Here is a 14,647-nt window from a genome sequence, read left to right on the forward strand (position 1 = left end):
AATTTATAAGACTAAAAGGTTACTTTTGGAGCAAATTGCATAAGACTAAAAGATTTAAAACTTAATTAATAATGAAATGATACATTGGGGGTTAAATAAAAGAATTCCCAAAAATTAAACAAAATAATAAAGGGAAGTGCGTGCCGCGGTGAGTCAGTGACACAGCGAGATGGCCTTTAGCTCTAACCCTTAAAAAACTTTTTAACCGTTGGATCAAATGTTTCTGACGTGGCACCATCATCTTCTTCACTTAAAATTCCTAAAAAATAAATTAAAAAATAAAAAACCCTCCCTCTCCAACGCCTGGGTTTCCCAGACTGCAACTAACTGTTACCATGGGTCGTTCGCGCGGTCGCCCTCCTTCTTCCGGAACCTCCACTGCCGCCGCCGCCTCTGATGATCCAAACAATAGGTATAACTTTCACACTTAGCTTGTGCAGAAATTTTTAATATTTATTTATCGTGTATTGCTTGGTTGCTGAGGAAATTTCTTTACCCTAAAATTTCTAATTTCAACTTGAGTCTACAGTCATGTGAAGCTTCTGGTTCAAATATATATAACTAACAAGTGAATTGTTTCTTTTATTGAATTGGTTTTTTTTTTTGGAATTTCAATTATTTTAGCTTCTTGCAGGTTTGCACTTATTTTTAATTTATTTTTTTTAGTAGATCTTCAAAAAGGAAAAAGACGACTTCCAATGTAGGGAGTATAGAGACTGCATTTCCAGCAGGTATAATATTTTAATCGTCCTTTGAAATTTGTATGCAAATCAGTACATAATTTGTAACTACCTACAATGCAGTATATCAAGAAACGAGTCAAGGGAAACTGGCTCTATACCACTGCAATTACTGTCATAAAGATATCTCTGGAATGGTTCGCATTAAGTGTGCAATGTGTCCTGATTTCGACCTATGCATTGAGTGTTTTTCTGTTGGAGCCGAAGTGACTCCTCATAAAGGCAATCATCCCTACAGGGTTATGGTAAAGTTTTCTTGTCCAGTTGTTATATGTTTCTCTTCTCAGCTTTTCAACATATTAGAATTCAGATGGTTAACTAGTTAATCACTTTTTATGTCTTACCTTGCTCTTTCTTAACCGTGGTCGTATTTTAGTCAAGCATTGCTCTTAAGGATTTTTCTCATTGAAATTGATATTTTGATGCACATACAATACAATCCTAACCACTGCATTGTGTGCTGGAATATTTGCCTTCTAGTGTGTAGTTTAAACTTGTGTTTGAATATCATTATATGTTTGGCATCTTTATTTTTTCTTTCATCCATGGTGGGCTTCATTCACTATTTCTGTGTTCGCTGGACCACTACAAGATGGTTGGTTTTGAGAATTATTAATGAAACGATGATTGTACCTAAATCAGTATTTGTATTTCCATTATTTCTCTCTAACAGGACAATCTGTCTTTTCCGCTCTTTCATCCAGACTGGAATACAGATGAAGAGATATTACTTCTAGAGGTATTTGCTTTAATAAGTCAAACTATGTGTTCCTCGATATTACTTAAAACCCATTTAATATTTCTGTAAAATGCTGGTTTCTCTTGTGAATCTGGAATTCTGAGTGTTATTATTATGATGGTTAGATGGTGTATTTTGTCCTTACTTTTAGGGCATTGAAATGTATGGATTTGGGAACTGGACTGAAGTTTCAGAACATGTTGGAACCAAGAGCAAATCTCAATGCATTGATCACTATAATGCTGTATACATGGACTCCCCATGCTTTCCTCTCCCAGTAAGACTTGTATTTGCTTGTATATATGTACATGTATGCATCCCAAATAGCTAAAATGGTACCAACACCCTGTGGTTTATTTTACCTAGGACATGTCTCATGTTATGGGAAAAACCAGAGAGGAGCTCCTTGCAATGGCCAGAGGAAATGTTGAAATGAAGAAAGGTTAGCTTGAAATTGATTTAAGTACTTTGCAATTGTGTCACATGTGGATTGGGTGGTTGGTATTTTTATAGTTTAACACCAATTCTCAATTAAAATCATAGGTTGCTGATTTAAGTTTGTTCAATTCATCAGTTACTTATCTTTTGATGAATTCAGTTGAAGCAAAACCCAGAACATGTTAATTGCTTTTGTAGTACGTCTTTCGAATAATTTTATTAAATTAATCTAAAATATATATTTCATTCTTCTTCTGCATCGCTAGTCATGTTCATGTGCACGCTCCCTTATGTCCACCTGTTGGCATCCCTATTTACTGGGCTCATATACTGATTTCTATGTAAAATAAGCTAGCTAAACAGATTCTTATGTTTATTCCCAGAGTTGTCTGCTTTTGAGGAGCTTACACTGAACCAAGAGTCTCCCTTCTCTGCGAAAATTAAGTATGGCTATCTTCACCATTATACATGAATTCAGTTGAACTCTAATCCTGATTGCTAATTCCTCGAACTGCTTGATCAGAAGTGAGGCATCAAAGAAAGAAGATTTAGCCAGCCATTCGTCATCTATAGTAAATGCAGGTACAGCATTCGACTGGCAAATGTTTATTTTTTGTTTATTTCTCTCTTGAAGATTACTTTATGGAGAACATTTTCTGATTGAAATTCTTACCTTATTGCTTACATCAGAAGTCAGCTCTCATAAGGGTTCAAGCAGTGGCAACACATTCTCAGATGCAGTTAAGAAAGCAACTAACGAGGCCCAGGTTAAGGACAAGATTAAAGTGGAAGGTGTGATTTCCGTGCTCATTGTTTGTTTACTGCAAACTTCACTAGAAAAAATTTCATGACATTGGTGCCTTTTATTTTACTGGTATATGTAGAATCATGATGTTTGTAATTGATCTTGGCCATGGGTGTCTTCACTCAAATTCCAGAAACAAAATAGGTGTAATTACATTTTACACATAATAACAGTACCCCACACAAATGGATGTAATGTGAAGTTCTGGCGAACATTCATGCAATGCTCTTTAAAAGTTATTTCTGGAACTAGTTTAGTGTACATGAGTCAGAATTTGTAACCCTATAGTTTTTATGATTGATATGCATCAAACTGTTTGTATTGTTATAGGACAATTACGCTAATGTGTGTAGCTTTATGAGCTGGCTTCTTTTCTTATCTCTTTCATGAGTGCATAATGATTATTTTTGGCAGAACCTCTGTCTGACAGGAGCATTCGAGAGAAAAAACCTAGAATTTGCGGAGAGGAAGGACCTTCAATGACAGAGTTAAGTGGCTATAATTTCAAGAGGCAGGAATTTGAGATTGAATATGATAATGATGCAGAGCAACTACTGGCAGATATGGAATTCAAAGATACTGACACTGATGCTGAGCTTGACATGAAACTGCAAGTTCTGCGCATTTACTCAAAAAGGTACAGTTGAAGTTGTAGTAACATGCACTTTTGATGTGAGAGACAACGTAATGAAGGCTGCTTCTAAAGGCCAATTCCTTTTAGAATTAAAGGACAGTTGGTAAAACAAAAGTTTGCCATTTCGGCTGCCTATCCCACAACTTAATGATGGTTTTGCTCTGTTCCATGATTAATCCTTTGGGAGAAGATCAGCCAGCTGACATTATGATGCCACGAACTTTAGGCTTTCGAGATTTTTTCTGCACTAACCTTGGGTTCTCGCTTCTCTAAATTGGGAGCTCCTAAGAAAATGTAGGTGTTAGGACATATTGAGTTTGATATCCAACCAAAATTTATTTTTTCCCTTTATTTTGGGGATCTTTTTCATTTTTAGCTAGTTTTCAAATTCATTGGGGACTTGTTGGCAGGCTTGATGAGAGGAAACGGAGGAAAGATTTTATTTTGGAAAGAAATTTGTTTTACCCTGATGCATTTGAGAAGAACCTTTCACCTGAAGAGAAGGAAATATATCAGCGTTACAAGGTCTTCATGAGGTTCCACACAAAAGAAGAGCATGAAGAATTGATGAAGACTGTTATTGAAGATCATCAGATTATGAAAAGAATACAAGATCTTCAGGTTTGATACATGCTGCACACTTGCCCTCTGCATCTTTTATTCTGTTAATTGGCTCTTAAAGTTTCCAGTTGTTGTGCTACCACTACAATAGTGACCACCCATGCTGTAATAAAATGATATTGCTGGGGTAGTTTACTGTCAATCACAATTTCTCATGGGACAAATGGAGAATCTACAATTGTTTCTTCATATGATCAATTACAAAACTGATTTTCATCAACTCAAAGTAATGAAACATGTAATGCCAAAATTTTTTAATTGACATTGTGCTGCTTAGAATTTGCGAGCAAGCAGTTCTGTTCCAGCTATCTGTTCCATGAGCTGAAAGATTTGTCAACTTCCAGCTCCTGCTGCTTAATATTTGTAAAACTTGTATGGAAGCATTCTTAGGCACACTTTGTATCAATTCCAAATGCAAGCTGTGATCTCTGCTGCATATGACAAAAACAAATTATGCAGGAAGCTCGAGCTGCTGGCTGTCAAACAGCTGGTGAGGCCCAAGGATTTATTGAGCAGAAGAGAAAGAAGGAAGCTGAAGAAAGTGCCCAAAGAGCGAAGGAAAGTATGCAAGCAGGCCCAGCAGGTAAACTGTTGCCAAAGCCAAATCATCTTGACAGCAGCCCTCGTGGAGCTGTCAAGTGTTCCACTGTTTTTCATCCTGGTGGCAACGACTCATCTTCAATGATTGCAAAACAAGCAATTTCAAGCACCCTCGATGAGTGGGATATTGCTGGATTCCTAGGGGCTGATTTGCTCTCTGAATCTGTAAGAATGTTGTTCAACTTATTAACATTTATGTTATTGAATTTGTTCATGCTTTCAATTGGATCTCATGTTTGCTATGTTTGAAATTGATTTTGGGAGATAATGCAACCTGTGCATCATTGCCTGATGTGATTGTGTGTTCATGCATGCTTTTATTTGTTTACCGAGCATCAGATTCGCTTGAGTAAATTGTGATGTATTATTATTACATGCAGGATAAGCGTCTTTGTTGTGAGTTGAGAATACTACCTGCACATTATCTCAACATGCTGCACATAATGTCAACAGAGATAACAAAGGGTACTGTTACCAACAAAACCGATGCTCATAGCCTGTTCAAGGTGGAATCAAGCAAAGTGGATAGAGTATATGATATGTTGGTGAAAAAGGGGATTGCTCAAGCATGACTCTAGGTATGACATCTCCATTTTTGATGATCTACTTACATTGTTTGTGAAAGAGAAGCAGCGTCATTCCAATAGATTGTATTACTCTCATGTAAGAACGCATTTTGACAAGGCATTCTATCATTAAATAGTGTAGTGATCTTTTGCAGTGTAATTAGTATTGGCTGATCAATGGAAGAAGATACACAATGGTGGTCTTGAGTATTAATCCCAGTACCCTTGAAAACAGTAGAATACCTGGTGATTTTCAGTTTATTTAGGTTCTTGCATGATTACTCTGAAAAAACCAGCCAGCAGGGTGAAACCAAATGTCTGCCTCTGCATAATATTTTAGTATCACCTTGATGTGAATTAACCACGCTCTTTGAGGATCCGGGTTCCTCATTTTCAGATAAAAGAAACAAAAGAACATTGGAGTTGATTTCGTAGGAGTACAGGGCGCCACCGATCTAGGGTTTTATGTAAAGAACACAAGTGCTATTTCTTGGATAGTGTCAGATTCTTTCAAGCCATTTAGAATGGTATGGCATTGTTAAGCAACCCTAGGAAGGTACACAAATGAGGGAGGGAGAGCCCTGAGCAATAACAGGGAAGAGAGGACAGACACATGATGTTCAGGGCAAGGGCCTTCATCGCAATGAAAACGTTTTTGAAATACAATGAAATAATAATGTTTTTATTTTTAAAATATTAATTTTTTATATTAATCAAAGTCATAAGAAAGAAGTCAAATTTTTTGAAATGTGTTTTCTTGAAAAAACAAGCACTATAATGACACCTACAAAGAGCAGGCAGGTAGCAACGTAGGACGTCAACTACAAGTCTTCCCTGCGCCATAAAAGCTTTGTGGGGTTCCCATTAATTAGAAGTCGGCCCCACAATTAATTAAAAAGCCAATGAAAGTGCTAAAAAGCGATGAAAGTACAAGGAGGAAAGGAACAACTCGAATAAAAACCAACGGAGAAGAGAGAAGGAGAAAATGTACAGAAACCAGAAAGCCTCTTACTCTTCCTCCTCCTTTTGGCCAATCCAATAAATAGGCAGGCAGCAGCAGGCACAGGCTCCTCGTCCCCCGGATCTCGACATCATCTTTCATACCCAAAAGGATTTCCCAAAACAGCGGCTGACACGCCCCTCCCCACCTCTCCCTCCCTCTCTCTCTCTCCATATCAAAAATCACATGCTACTTTCATACAAGTCAAAGATATCAGGTTCCTCGTGCTAAAACTAAAATCTAAACCCTACCGAGCCTACATCCCCCTCTTGTCACCATCCCTCCATCTCAGCTTAGGTCTATTTCCCTTTCTAGGTCAGGTCCCCTAACCCTAACCCTAACCCCAACCCCCCCACGCCCTCCTCCTACTGTGCCCCAAAATCCCACAGGTGTATATTCGTGTCACTTGATGCTGCTGCCACGTGCCTCTCATCTGCAACGAGAGCGTTTACCTCTCCTAACCTCTCCCCGAAGCTATACAAATACTCTTGGCGACCAGGCTGCTCTATCTGCCATACCCTTATGACACCACCCGCGCACGTTAGCACGTACCCACCATTCATGCACCCAAGCACCCCCCTTGGAGGCCTCACGGTAAAGCCACACATCTCCTCCGAGGTGTCCGCCCTGCGCACGCTAGCGTTCCCCCTGCCATCTACAATCACATACGCCTCATTGCATACGTCAAAGGAACCCACCAAGATGCCTCTCCTGTTAGTGTAGTCCTCCTCCCTTAGTACAGCCCCAAGGTCCCCCAAATCAAAAATAACGAGTCTCGAACTCGTGCATGCCACTACCGATTCCTGACTCGTGACCCTGACTCGGCCCACAAACTCAGTCACCTCTGTCAACGTGTGCCAACCCATCACAGCTTCTGGGTCAGTCAACGACCCGCCTTCAAAGAGAGGTTCTTCGGTGTTACCATCCCAGACACGAAAGGCTCGGCCCGGAAGCCCAGCGTATAGGCCCACCCACCATCGCCCACGGCCCGTGAAGTCCACTAACGCCCCGTCGTTCAACAACTCACCTAAGCGGGCCCTACGTGGATTGGCATTGCTATTTAGCGCCGCCACGTGGATATCACCATCTAACGTGGCAAACACCAAGCGTGTGGCCGTGATGAAGATGCCCGAGACCGCACGAGAGAACCTGCCCAGGCGGTCACGGTGTTCAGGGCGGAAAGTGCGTGCATGGAGGCGCGTGGTGAGATCGAAGAGGCGGACAGCGCCGTCAGCAAAACCGCATGCAAGGTAGCGATCGGAGAGAGCGAGACAGCGGCATATTAGAGCATCAGGGTCGTTGGGGTCATCCACATCATCAGCTGTATCAAAGTGGAGAGCGAAATGGACAGCTCTTCCGGATCGGAAGTTTTGGGCCGTTTGGTGGCGGTAGATATACTCCTCTCGCCAAGTGTCATGGAGGAGGTTGGTGCGGCCCCAGATACCGCGAGTGAGACGGTGCCAAAGAGGATCCGAACGCGAGACTGCTCGCCACGTTGAACACACCTGAAAGCAAAGAGGACACCATGTAAAGCATAAAAAGATATATACAGAGACGACGGCTATGCATGCACACGTAGCAATTGCATCATGCAACAACAGCTAGCAGAAGATACATGAAATGAAACTTTCAGCCATAATTTTTTTATCCCATCATTTGAACTTACGCGAAGCTAGCTAGAGCAAGTTGCATGTTTAAGGCTTCGTTAGCTGGTGGGTAGGGTTTATACGGAACCACAGTAGAAGAAAACTAATTACTGTGCATAGATGGAGATCTATGAGACGCCAATTGATTTTTATTTTTGAACTACTCCACATTAAAAGTAAATTTACATAACTACGGGATGCCATTATATAATAGACCAGGCACCAGCGAAGGCAAGAATATGAAGATCACCATGGTCCATGGATGCAACAAAAACAAGGTGATGATGAAAGACTTGACCTCACAAAATTGATTAATAATTAATGTCTTAAAAAACCATAATTTAAATGGGTTTCATAATATATATATATATATATATATATATAACAATGCATGGGTCATCTTAACAATAATAATATTGTGAAAAAACAAAGACCACCTACCAAGCTAAAGAGGCCGGTATTTTAAATGATTAAACAACTCCAAGACCCGATCCAGCAAAACGTGTCAGTGTCATCTACAAATGCTGATCACATAGAGCGTGGGAAAACGTCAGTATGGCGAGGCACTCGAAAGCATGCGCATGAAGCTTTTAATTGAGAGAAGGCTTGAAGCTGGTGCCCAATTCATACATGACGATGCCAGACAGGAAAGAGCAGGCAAGAGAGACTAGGGACTAGAGAGCAGTAGTAGAGGGTGTTAGAGAAAAGAGAAAGACACGTTATTTTAATGGGTTCCATGCGTCAGAACCAGTCAGAGCTCTCATATAAAGTGTGTTTCTTTTCAAAGCAGAACAGACTTGTCTTCTAGCCTAGACATGCTGTGGTAAACCACATCAACAGTATCCTACTACTATCAGGAGAAAGCGACCCCTCTCTCTCTCTTTATTGTTATTGTAAACTTTAACTTTTTATTATAATTACTCTTATTCATTCATCCTCCATGCCATACAGGATAAGGTACAGCAAAGTACAATGGCGAAATCTAAATGAAATCGGGCAGGGAGAGACAAAATCTTCGGGTCAAAGAACCATTAGTTTTGGTTGAGCAGGGAGGGAAATTACTTTTCTGAGAACACTGAAGGACAGGCGCCAGCAGAGAGCTTACACCACCACAAATGCTACACAGAAATGAATCAAGCATGGGAGGTTTCGAGGCCTAATTCAAAATAAGAAGAAGAAAGGCCACCGCATGCCAAAAGACACTCGCGCACACACACATGTGAAGTTAGATTTACTGTTAAAAAGGATTATAACTCGAAGCGTGCTCTCCCATCTCTCTCTCTCTCTCTCTCTCTCTCTCTCTCTTTCATTACCAAGAAAGAGTTGGCCAAAGGCCTGTCTCGTTAAAAGAAGCGAATCCATATCTTCTCCGACTACCTTTTTCTTCGATTGTCTCCCTAACTTCTACTTCCCACATTCCCTACATCATATCGATGCTCGTCCCCCCCTTTCGATCAATGAATTCTAACTTCCTCCCTTATTTTTTTAAGATTTAAATAATTTACTCCTACCAGTTTTGATAATAATTAATTAATTCTTTGACCATTCTTACTGCCAAGTTATTGGCAGTTATGATAGTAGATCTATTCATTAGAATCTTTCCAAGGTACAAGCTTTACAAGCCCGTTTGAGTTTGGATCAAATACAAGAGATTTGGTTTTATGAACTCACTGGAACAATCCCTCAAGGTCTCCAGGACTTGAAAGTTACACAAAGCTAAAGCCATTGAACAAGTGTTTTTCATGAGAGGTTCAGAATTCAACTAAGAGATACGAAATTTACTGTGCTGAAACTAGAGGAATGAAAAATAGGGAAGAAGAAGTGATAGAAATGAAAATGGAGGTAGTGAAAACACAGAATATAACAAGGAATAAAAGTTGAGTCACCGACTGCCTCTGGCTTGAGCGAAGAGAAGACCCTATCTCTGAAGTGACATCAATTTATGAAACCAGGCACCAGCATGGGGCTCCATGTACTTTTGGCATTGCACATGCTGACTATTGACTGATCCCACAAGACCGGTCAATTTGTGAGATATCCTTCTTAATTGCCAAGACAGAAGCCTAAAGTGTTTGATACAAAAATAGTAAAACAATGACTTCATAGCTCCTATCCATCTAAATCATCCCACCCCCGAGCTACATTGGACCATGTAATGATGAGAACTTTCTCAAAGCTCTTTGCTATTAATGGAGACTGCTGCTCCTCGTATAAAACCACCCAGATTTTGGTTTTGTTTGATTGAGAAATTCAGTTTGAACAAAACCCTAGAATGTTCGATTCACTGTCATAAACAAGTCAATCCCCCAAATTTGGCTTTACCTAAAAACCAAGCGGGGATTGGTTGTTTCCACAGCAAAAAGAAAATGTTGCTCCTGAAAAATTCAATCTGGGCACGAGTCTAAAAGCATTAGCCGGGTTAAAAGTAGGTTTCAAACGTCTCTATCCACATTTTAGCACTAGAAAAGTATCTCAATGGATCTTTTAGCAAGGTAAGAAAGTTGGGTCAAAAAGGCAAGGGATTATAGAGCTAAAATAAAATCATGCCAGGAAAGGGAAAGAGATATTCAAAACCAAAAGAGTCTTTTCCGAAAGATATGAAACGGGGTCCAAAAATGGATATTTTCTTTAGGAATATTCAAAAGATGAAGCAACTAAAAATTGCCAAGATGAAACTGCTACATCAAAAAGGGGCATAAATTTAGTTAGAAATGGACCCATTAAAAAGCAGTTCCTTCCAAAGGTATGGTTTCTCCTTGGATGCTTGTATGCATCCAGCCCAAGCTGCTGTTACACTGTGTCAGCATTTCTTCAGTTTCCATTGAAATAAAAACAGAAGTCTCAGAATCTATTTTTGTATACAAAACCAACGGAGTTCATAGCATCATTTTAGCTCCCTGACAGATTCCAAACAGTGCTTTGACTAGACCAAGTTTTTGTCCATTTTTGGTACCATATCCACCGGATGGTGATAAGTGACTCTACTCTATGGCGCCTACCTCTCAGCCTACGCGGCTGCTAACTGATTAGCATAATTACCTCTCAAAACAGCCACCAAATCTCAACAAGACAAACCCACTGATGCCACAGACAAGATGGCCTCCACTTCTTATGCATACACAGAGTAAGATTAAAACCATCGTGAGTCTCAAGAGAATACATTTACCTGGAATACATTGGCAAGTGCCTGAGCCGCGACCAGCCGGCCGACGAGGCGAGAAGCATCAATGGCGACTTGGGCAGCAAGAGCTTCCAGAAAAGGCTCAGGCCAAACCTCGTTAATGGCTCTTGGACGAGACCTTGATGGCCCTTCGTACTCACCGGCTCTTCTTGCACCGTAATTACCACCACCGCTGCCGCTGCCATTGCCATTGCCATTGCCACTGCTAGATGATGATGAGGAGGAGGACGAAGACATTAATTAATAAACAATATATAAGGAGTGAAGCTATGAAAAAAAGGAAAATATGGGCTACAAAGAAACAAGGACAAAAAGGTCTAGATAAAGACGCACTGTGAGGGTCCCAAGGGAGACTCCTCAACCACCCTCTCTCTCTATATATTTGCGATTTAGAGTCTTTCCATGTATATACGCGTATATTGATACGTTATACGTGTAGTTTATACACGTCTTTACAGTACATGTTGTGGATAGATTTTCCTTTTGATATTGTGGTCAATTTGACACGAATTCTGTAGCCTTTCTTTCTTTTCTCGAGAGGCTGGGGTGTTCTTGGAGGTTTCCCAGCCCTGCAAAGACGGCGGGGAGATATAGTTAGGTTCAGTTTCAGGTTCATGTGAGAAACTGCTGGTTTTTGTATTTAGCCAAGGTGTGCTCAGGTGCTTTTGTACACGTACCACTCTTCGGACCAACTTTCTTTTGTACTCTCTTGTCCATTTCCAAGTGATAACTTTATCGATGAGCTTGCTTTAGTTTTTCTTCTTTTTATAGTCAAGAATTTTCAAATATAGTACATGAACACTAACGGGAAATACAGAGGTAGCTTGGTAAAATCTTGTTTCTGCGGGGGCACCTCCCATCATCCTTGCTTCACTCACCTGAAACTGCCCTCACTATAAGCTCACTGGGAGCTCCCTGCATCTACAGTTTCGCCGAGAAATCTTACCACGTTACCATTCTTAATGTTCTTTAGAAAATCAACATTTAAAAAAAAAAAAAATATATATATATATATATACACACACACACACACACACACATGAAATATACAGTACAGAGAAGAGTGAAAAGGAAACAAAGAAAGTAATGACCAAAGTCATAAAAAAAACCATTTTTTTTTATTAAAAGAAAACCTGACAAGATAAAAATTTAACGAGATAAATCCAACAATTTTAAAAATAGTTAATAATAATAATGAATGAATGGCTTGAGTATATCATACTTGTAACATATAGAGATTTTCAGAGTCTAGTTTTAGAAAAAAAAAAAAAAAAAAAAAAAAGGAAAAAAGGCTTGATCTGCCTACCTGTTTATATTTATATTTCAAAAATATTTTTAAAATAATTTGATTTTTTTTTTTATTTTTTCTTTACTTCATACTTGTAATATATAGAGATTTTCCCAGTCTAGTTTTAGAAAAAGAGAAAGAAAGAAGGCTTTATCTGCCTACCCTATTTGTTTTTACATTTTAAAAGTATTTCTAAAAAAAATTTAAATTTTTTTTATTTTTTTTAACTTTAAATTAATATATTTTAAATAAATTTCTGAGTGAAAAACACTTTAAAAATCAACTACAATCACACTCTCAAACAAAATAATTTCTTTTCTGCCATTTGATATGTCAGCAATGTTTATGGAAATGCTAATATAATTTTTTATCATATCATGCTTTCGTCCGAAATTATTGGTAGAAATCCTTCATCATATTTTCTTTCGGTAAATCAATGATAAAATATTTATCCATATTCCATGCTTTTGGTTAAAAATGTATAAAAATGATGGCAGTAAGTCAAAGCAGAGAAGGTGAATGGAGAATAAAAAAATGTTTTTTTCTTAGCTGGGAAACGGATAACAATGACGAGGCCATCTTTAAAAAATATATAGAATTCAAATTAGAAAATTCTTAAAGTTTTTCCTGCCCGTGGTTATGCGGACACTAAAGGCCAAAAAAATCATCATCAGTCTTTCCCGGCCAATTACCAGCTACCGAGCCTGCATGACCCTTGACTGGGATCGAATGCTATGAGCCTTTTTATTTATTTACTTGGTGTTGTTATTTTTTAATTAAAGCTTATTAAAATTGTAGAAAAAACAGGTAAAAAACATTTAATAATGCTTTATCATATGAGCATTGATAGTGATAAGAGATAGATTCACATGGATTTGGGGAGTATTTGGAAAGTGCCTTTTTATTAAAATATTTTTAAGAAATGAATTACGTTGATTATACAAAGAAAAATAAATAAATTGGGAATTAGATTGTGATATTTGGTTTTGCAAGCAGAAATTAGAGGTGAGCAAATAAACTGAAAAATCGAGCCAGATCAGTTTGAATCGGTTTTTATTTTAAAAAACCGAATCGAATCGAAACCGGTCGGTTTGAATTAGTTTTGGTTTGGTTATTATTTTTTTTATAAAAACTGAACTGAAAATAATATCTTCGGGGAGAAATGTCTGGAAAATAATATTTTTTATTTTTTAATATAATAGAAATTGAAAGGTTTTTCCCAAGTTTAAAGGAGGAAAACACTTGTTACAAAATAATATTTAAAGAAACCATCTTTATTGCAGTGCTCATATATAGATGGACATGTAATTCCACTGCCTGTTAAACGAGGCACAAGCTGGGTACTTCGAGGGTGCAGGACACAACAAAAAGCACTTGAGGTAGCATGAAGAAATGACCAAATCCAAAGCATATGATTTGTGATGATAAAAAAGGTCGAGTTTTTCTCCAAAACCGTTGATAAAAACTAGAAAATCAAGCGTGAACTTGCTGTCCCTCATGTCTGTGCCCCAGTGGCCACAGCATATGATTTATGATGATTATTAGCTATGTACAATTTGTTCTATAGAATCTATGAAAAGGCAACTCGGGCAGTGAATTGCAGTAATGATTTGCCTGTGTGGTGGCCAGGCTAGCCGATGGAGCCCTTCGAACGCGAGCCTCGTCACTTCAAGGTACTTGCGAGCACAACCATGGGCTCATCCAACTAAAACAGCACAGTGCACAGAGAGAGAGAAGAAGAGAGAGAGGGAGGGAGACAGCGAGAGAGAGAGGAGGGAGAGGGAGAGAGGAGAGGGAGACGGAGACAGAGAGAGAAACAGGAGAGGGAGAGAGAGAGAGACAGGAGCCAGGAGTCATTACTTCTCTAAAAGGAAACCAAACTGCCGCTAAAAGGATTATCCCAAATTCGAACAAGGCTTGACCTCGAGGAGCAGCTCCACCCTGCCCTCGCTCTTCAAATTGAAGCTTATTTTTCTGTCATTAAAGTACTTAGATCTTTTTAAAAAATTTTGCATGATCTATCAAATATGAGACAATGCAACATCGACCGCACCTGGGAGAATGCTGGGAAAATAATGGCGTGGATATAGAGCAGTAATAATAGTTTAAAAATTAACAAGCGAAGTTTTAAAACCATTCTTTAAAATTTGGATTATGGAGTTTTGCTCGAGTTATCAAAATTCGTTCAAGTAATTAGATTTAATTTTATTTTAAACCTGACTCGATTTTTATTTTAAATAAATCGAGTTTTGAACTGAATTAAATTTTAAAAACAATAATAATAATATAAGTATTTAAATTTATTTGAATAGTGAATTATAACACATTAATTAGACACAACCCCAAGCATATTATAATTGCAGCTAAAATAGAAAAAGGTTGTGATGTT

At 38.7% G+C, this 14,647-nt stretch overlaps 2 protein-coding genes across 4 annotated transcripts; one reads left to right on the plus strand and one right to left on the minus strand.

Annotated features, from left to right (window-relative positions):
* The first annotated feature begins 177 nt into the window (after positions 1–177).
* LOC118046975 (transcriptional adapter ADA2a) lies at positions 178–5,383 on the plus strand. 3 transcript variants are annotated; one of them, XM_035056286.2, is made up of 13 exons: positions 178–412; positions 667–731; positions 804–985; positions 1,414–1,479; positions 1,631–1,756; positions 1,846–1,921; positions 2,301–2,361; positions 2,444–2,499; positions 2,608–2,709; positions 3,137–3,359; positions 3,767–3,977; positions 4,437–4,742; positions 4,958–5,383. In XM_035056286.2, exons 1-13 carry the CDS (start codon positions 336–338, stop codon positions 5,147–5,149), a joined length of 1,743 nt encoding a protein of 580 aa, XP_034912177.1. In that variant the 5' UTR covers positions 178–335; the 3' UTR covers positions 5,150–5,383. The 3 variants fall into 3 exon arrangements, with proteins under 3 accessions (XP_034912177.1, XP_034912022.1, XP_034912098.1); XM_035056131.2 differs by having other exon boundaries at positions 180–412; positions 2,441–2,499; XM_035056207.2 differs by having other exon boundaries at positions 180–412; positions 670–731; positions 2,441–2,499.
* Positions 5,384–6,301: 918 nt separating this feature from the next.
* LOC118047156 (transcriptional regulator STERILE APETALA) lies at positions 6,302–11,207 on the minus strand. The gene is made up of 2 exons (XM_035056382.2): positions 10,956–11,207; positions 6,302–7,648 (listed from the first exon to the last, which is right to left on the minus strand). Exons 1-2 carry the CDS (start codon positions 11,205–11,207, stop codon positions 6,509–6,511), a joined length of 1,392 nt encoding a protein of 463 aa, XP_034912273.1. The 3' UTR covers positions 6,302–6,508.
* Between the last annotated feature and the right edge of the window lie 3,440 nt (positions 11,208–14,647).

Source organism: Populus alba, chromosome 14 (assembly GCF_005239225.2).
Source record: "Populus alba chromosome 14, ASM523922v2, whole genome shotgun sequence".
In the NCBI taxonomy this organism is placed as follows: Eukaryota; Viridiplantae; Streptophyta; class Magnoliopsida; order Malpighiales; family Salicaceae; genus Populus; species Populus alba.

Bases quoted from the DNA above. Each gene is read 5' to 3' on its own strand.
- LOC118046975 (XM_035056131.2), top strand. From the start codon at position 336: ATGGGTCGTTCGCGCGGTCGCCCTCCTTCTTCCGGAACCTCCACTGCC. The intron at 1,757-1,845 runs GTAAGACTTGTA...TATTTTACCTAG, and splicing joins CCCCATGCTTTCCTCTCCCA to GACATGTCTCATGTTATGGG. The intron at 1,922-2,300 runs GTTAGCTTGAAA...GTTTATTCCCAG, and splicing joins AAATGTTGAAATGAAGAAAG to AGTTGTCTGCTTTTGAGGAG.
- LOC118047156 (XM_035056382.2), bottom strand. From the start codon at position 11,207: ATGTCTTCGTCCTCCTCCTCATCATCATCTAGCAGTGGCAATGGCAAT. The intron at 7,649-10,955 runs GTAAATGTATTC...CTTTGCTTTCAG, and splicing joins CACTTGCCAATGTATTCCAG to GTGTGTTCAACGTGGCGAGC.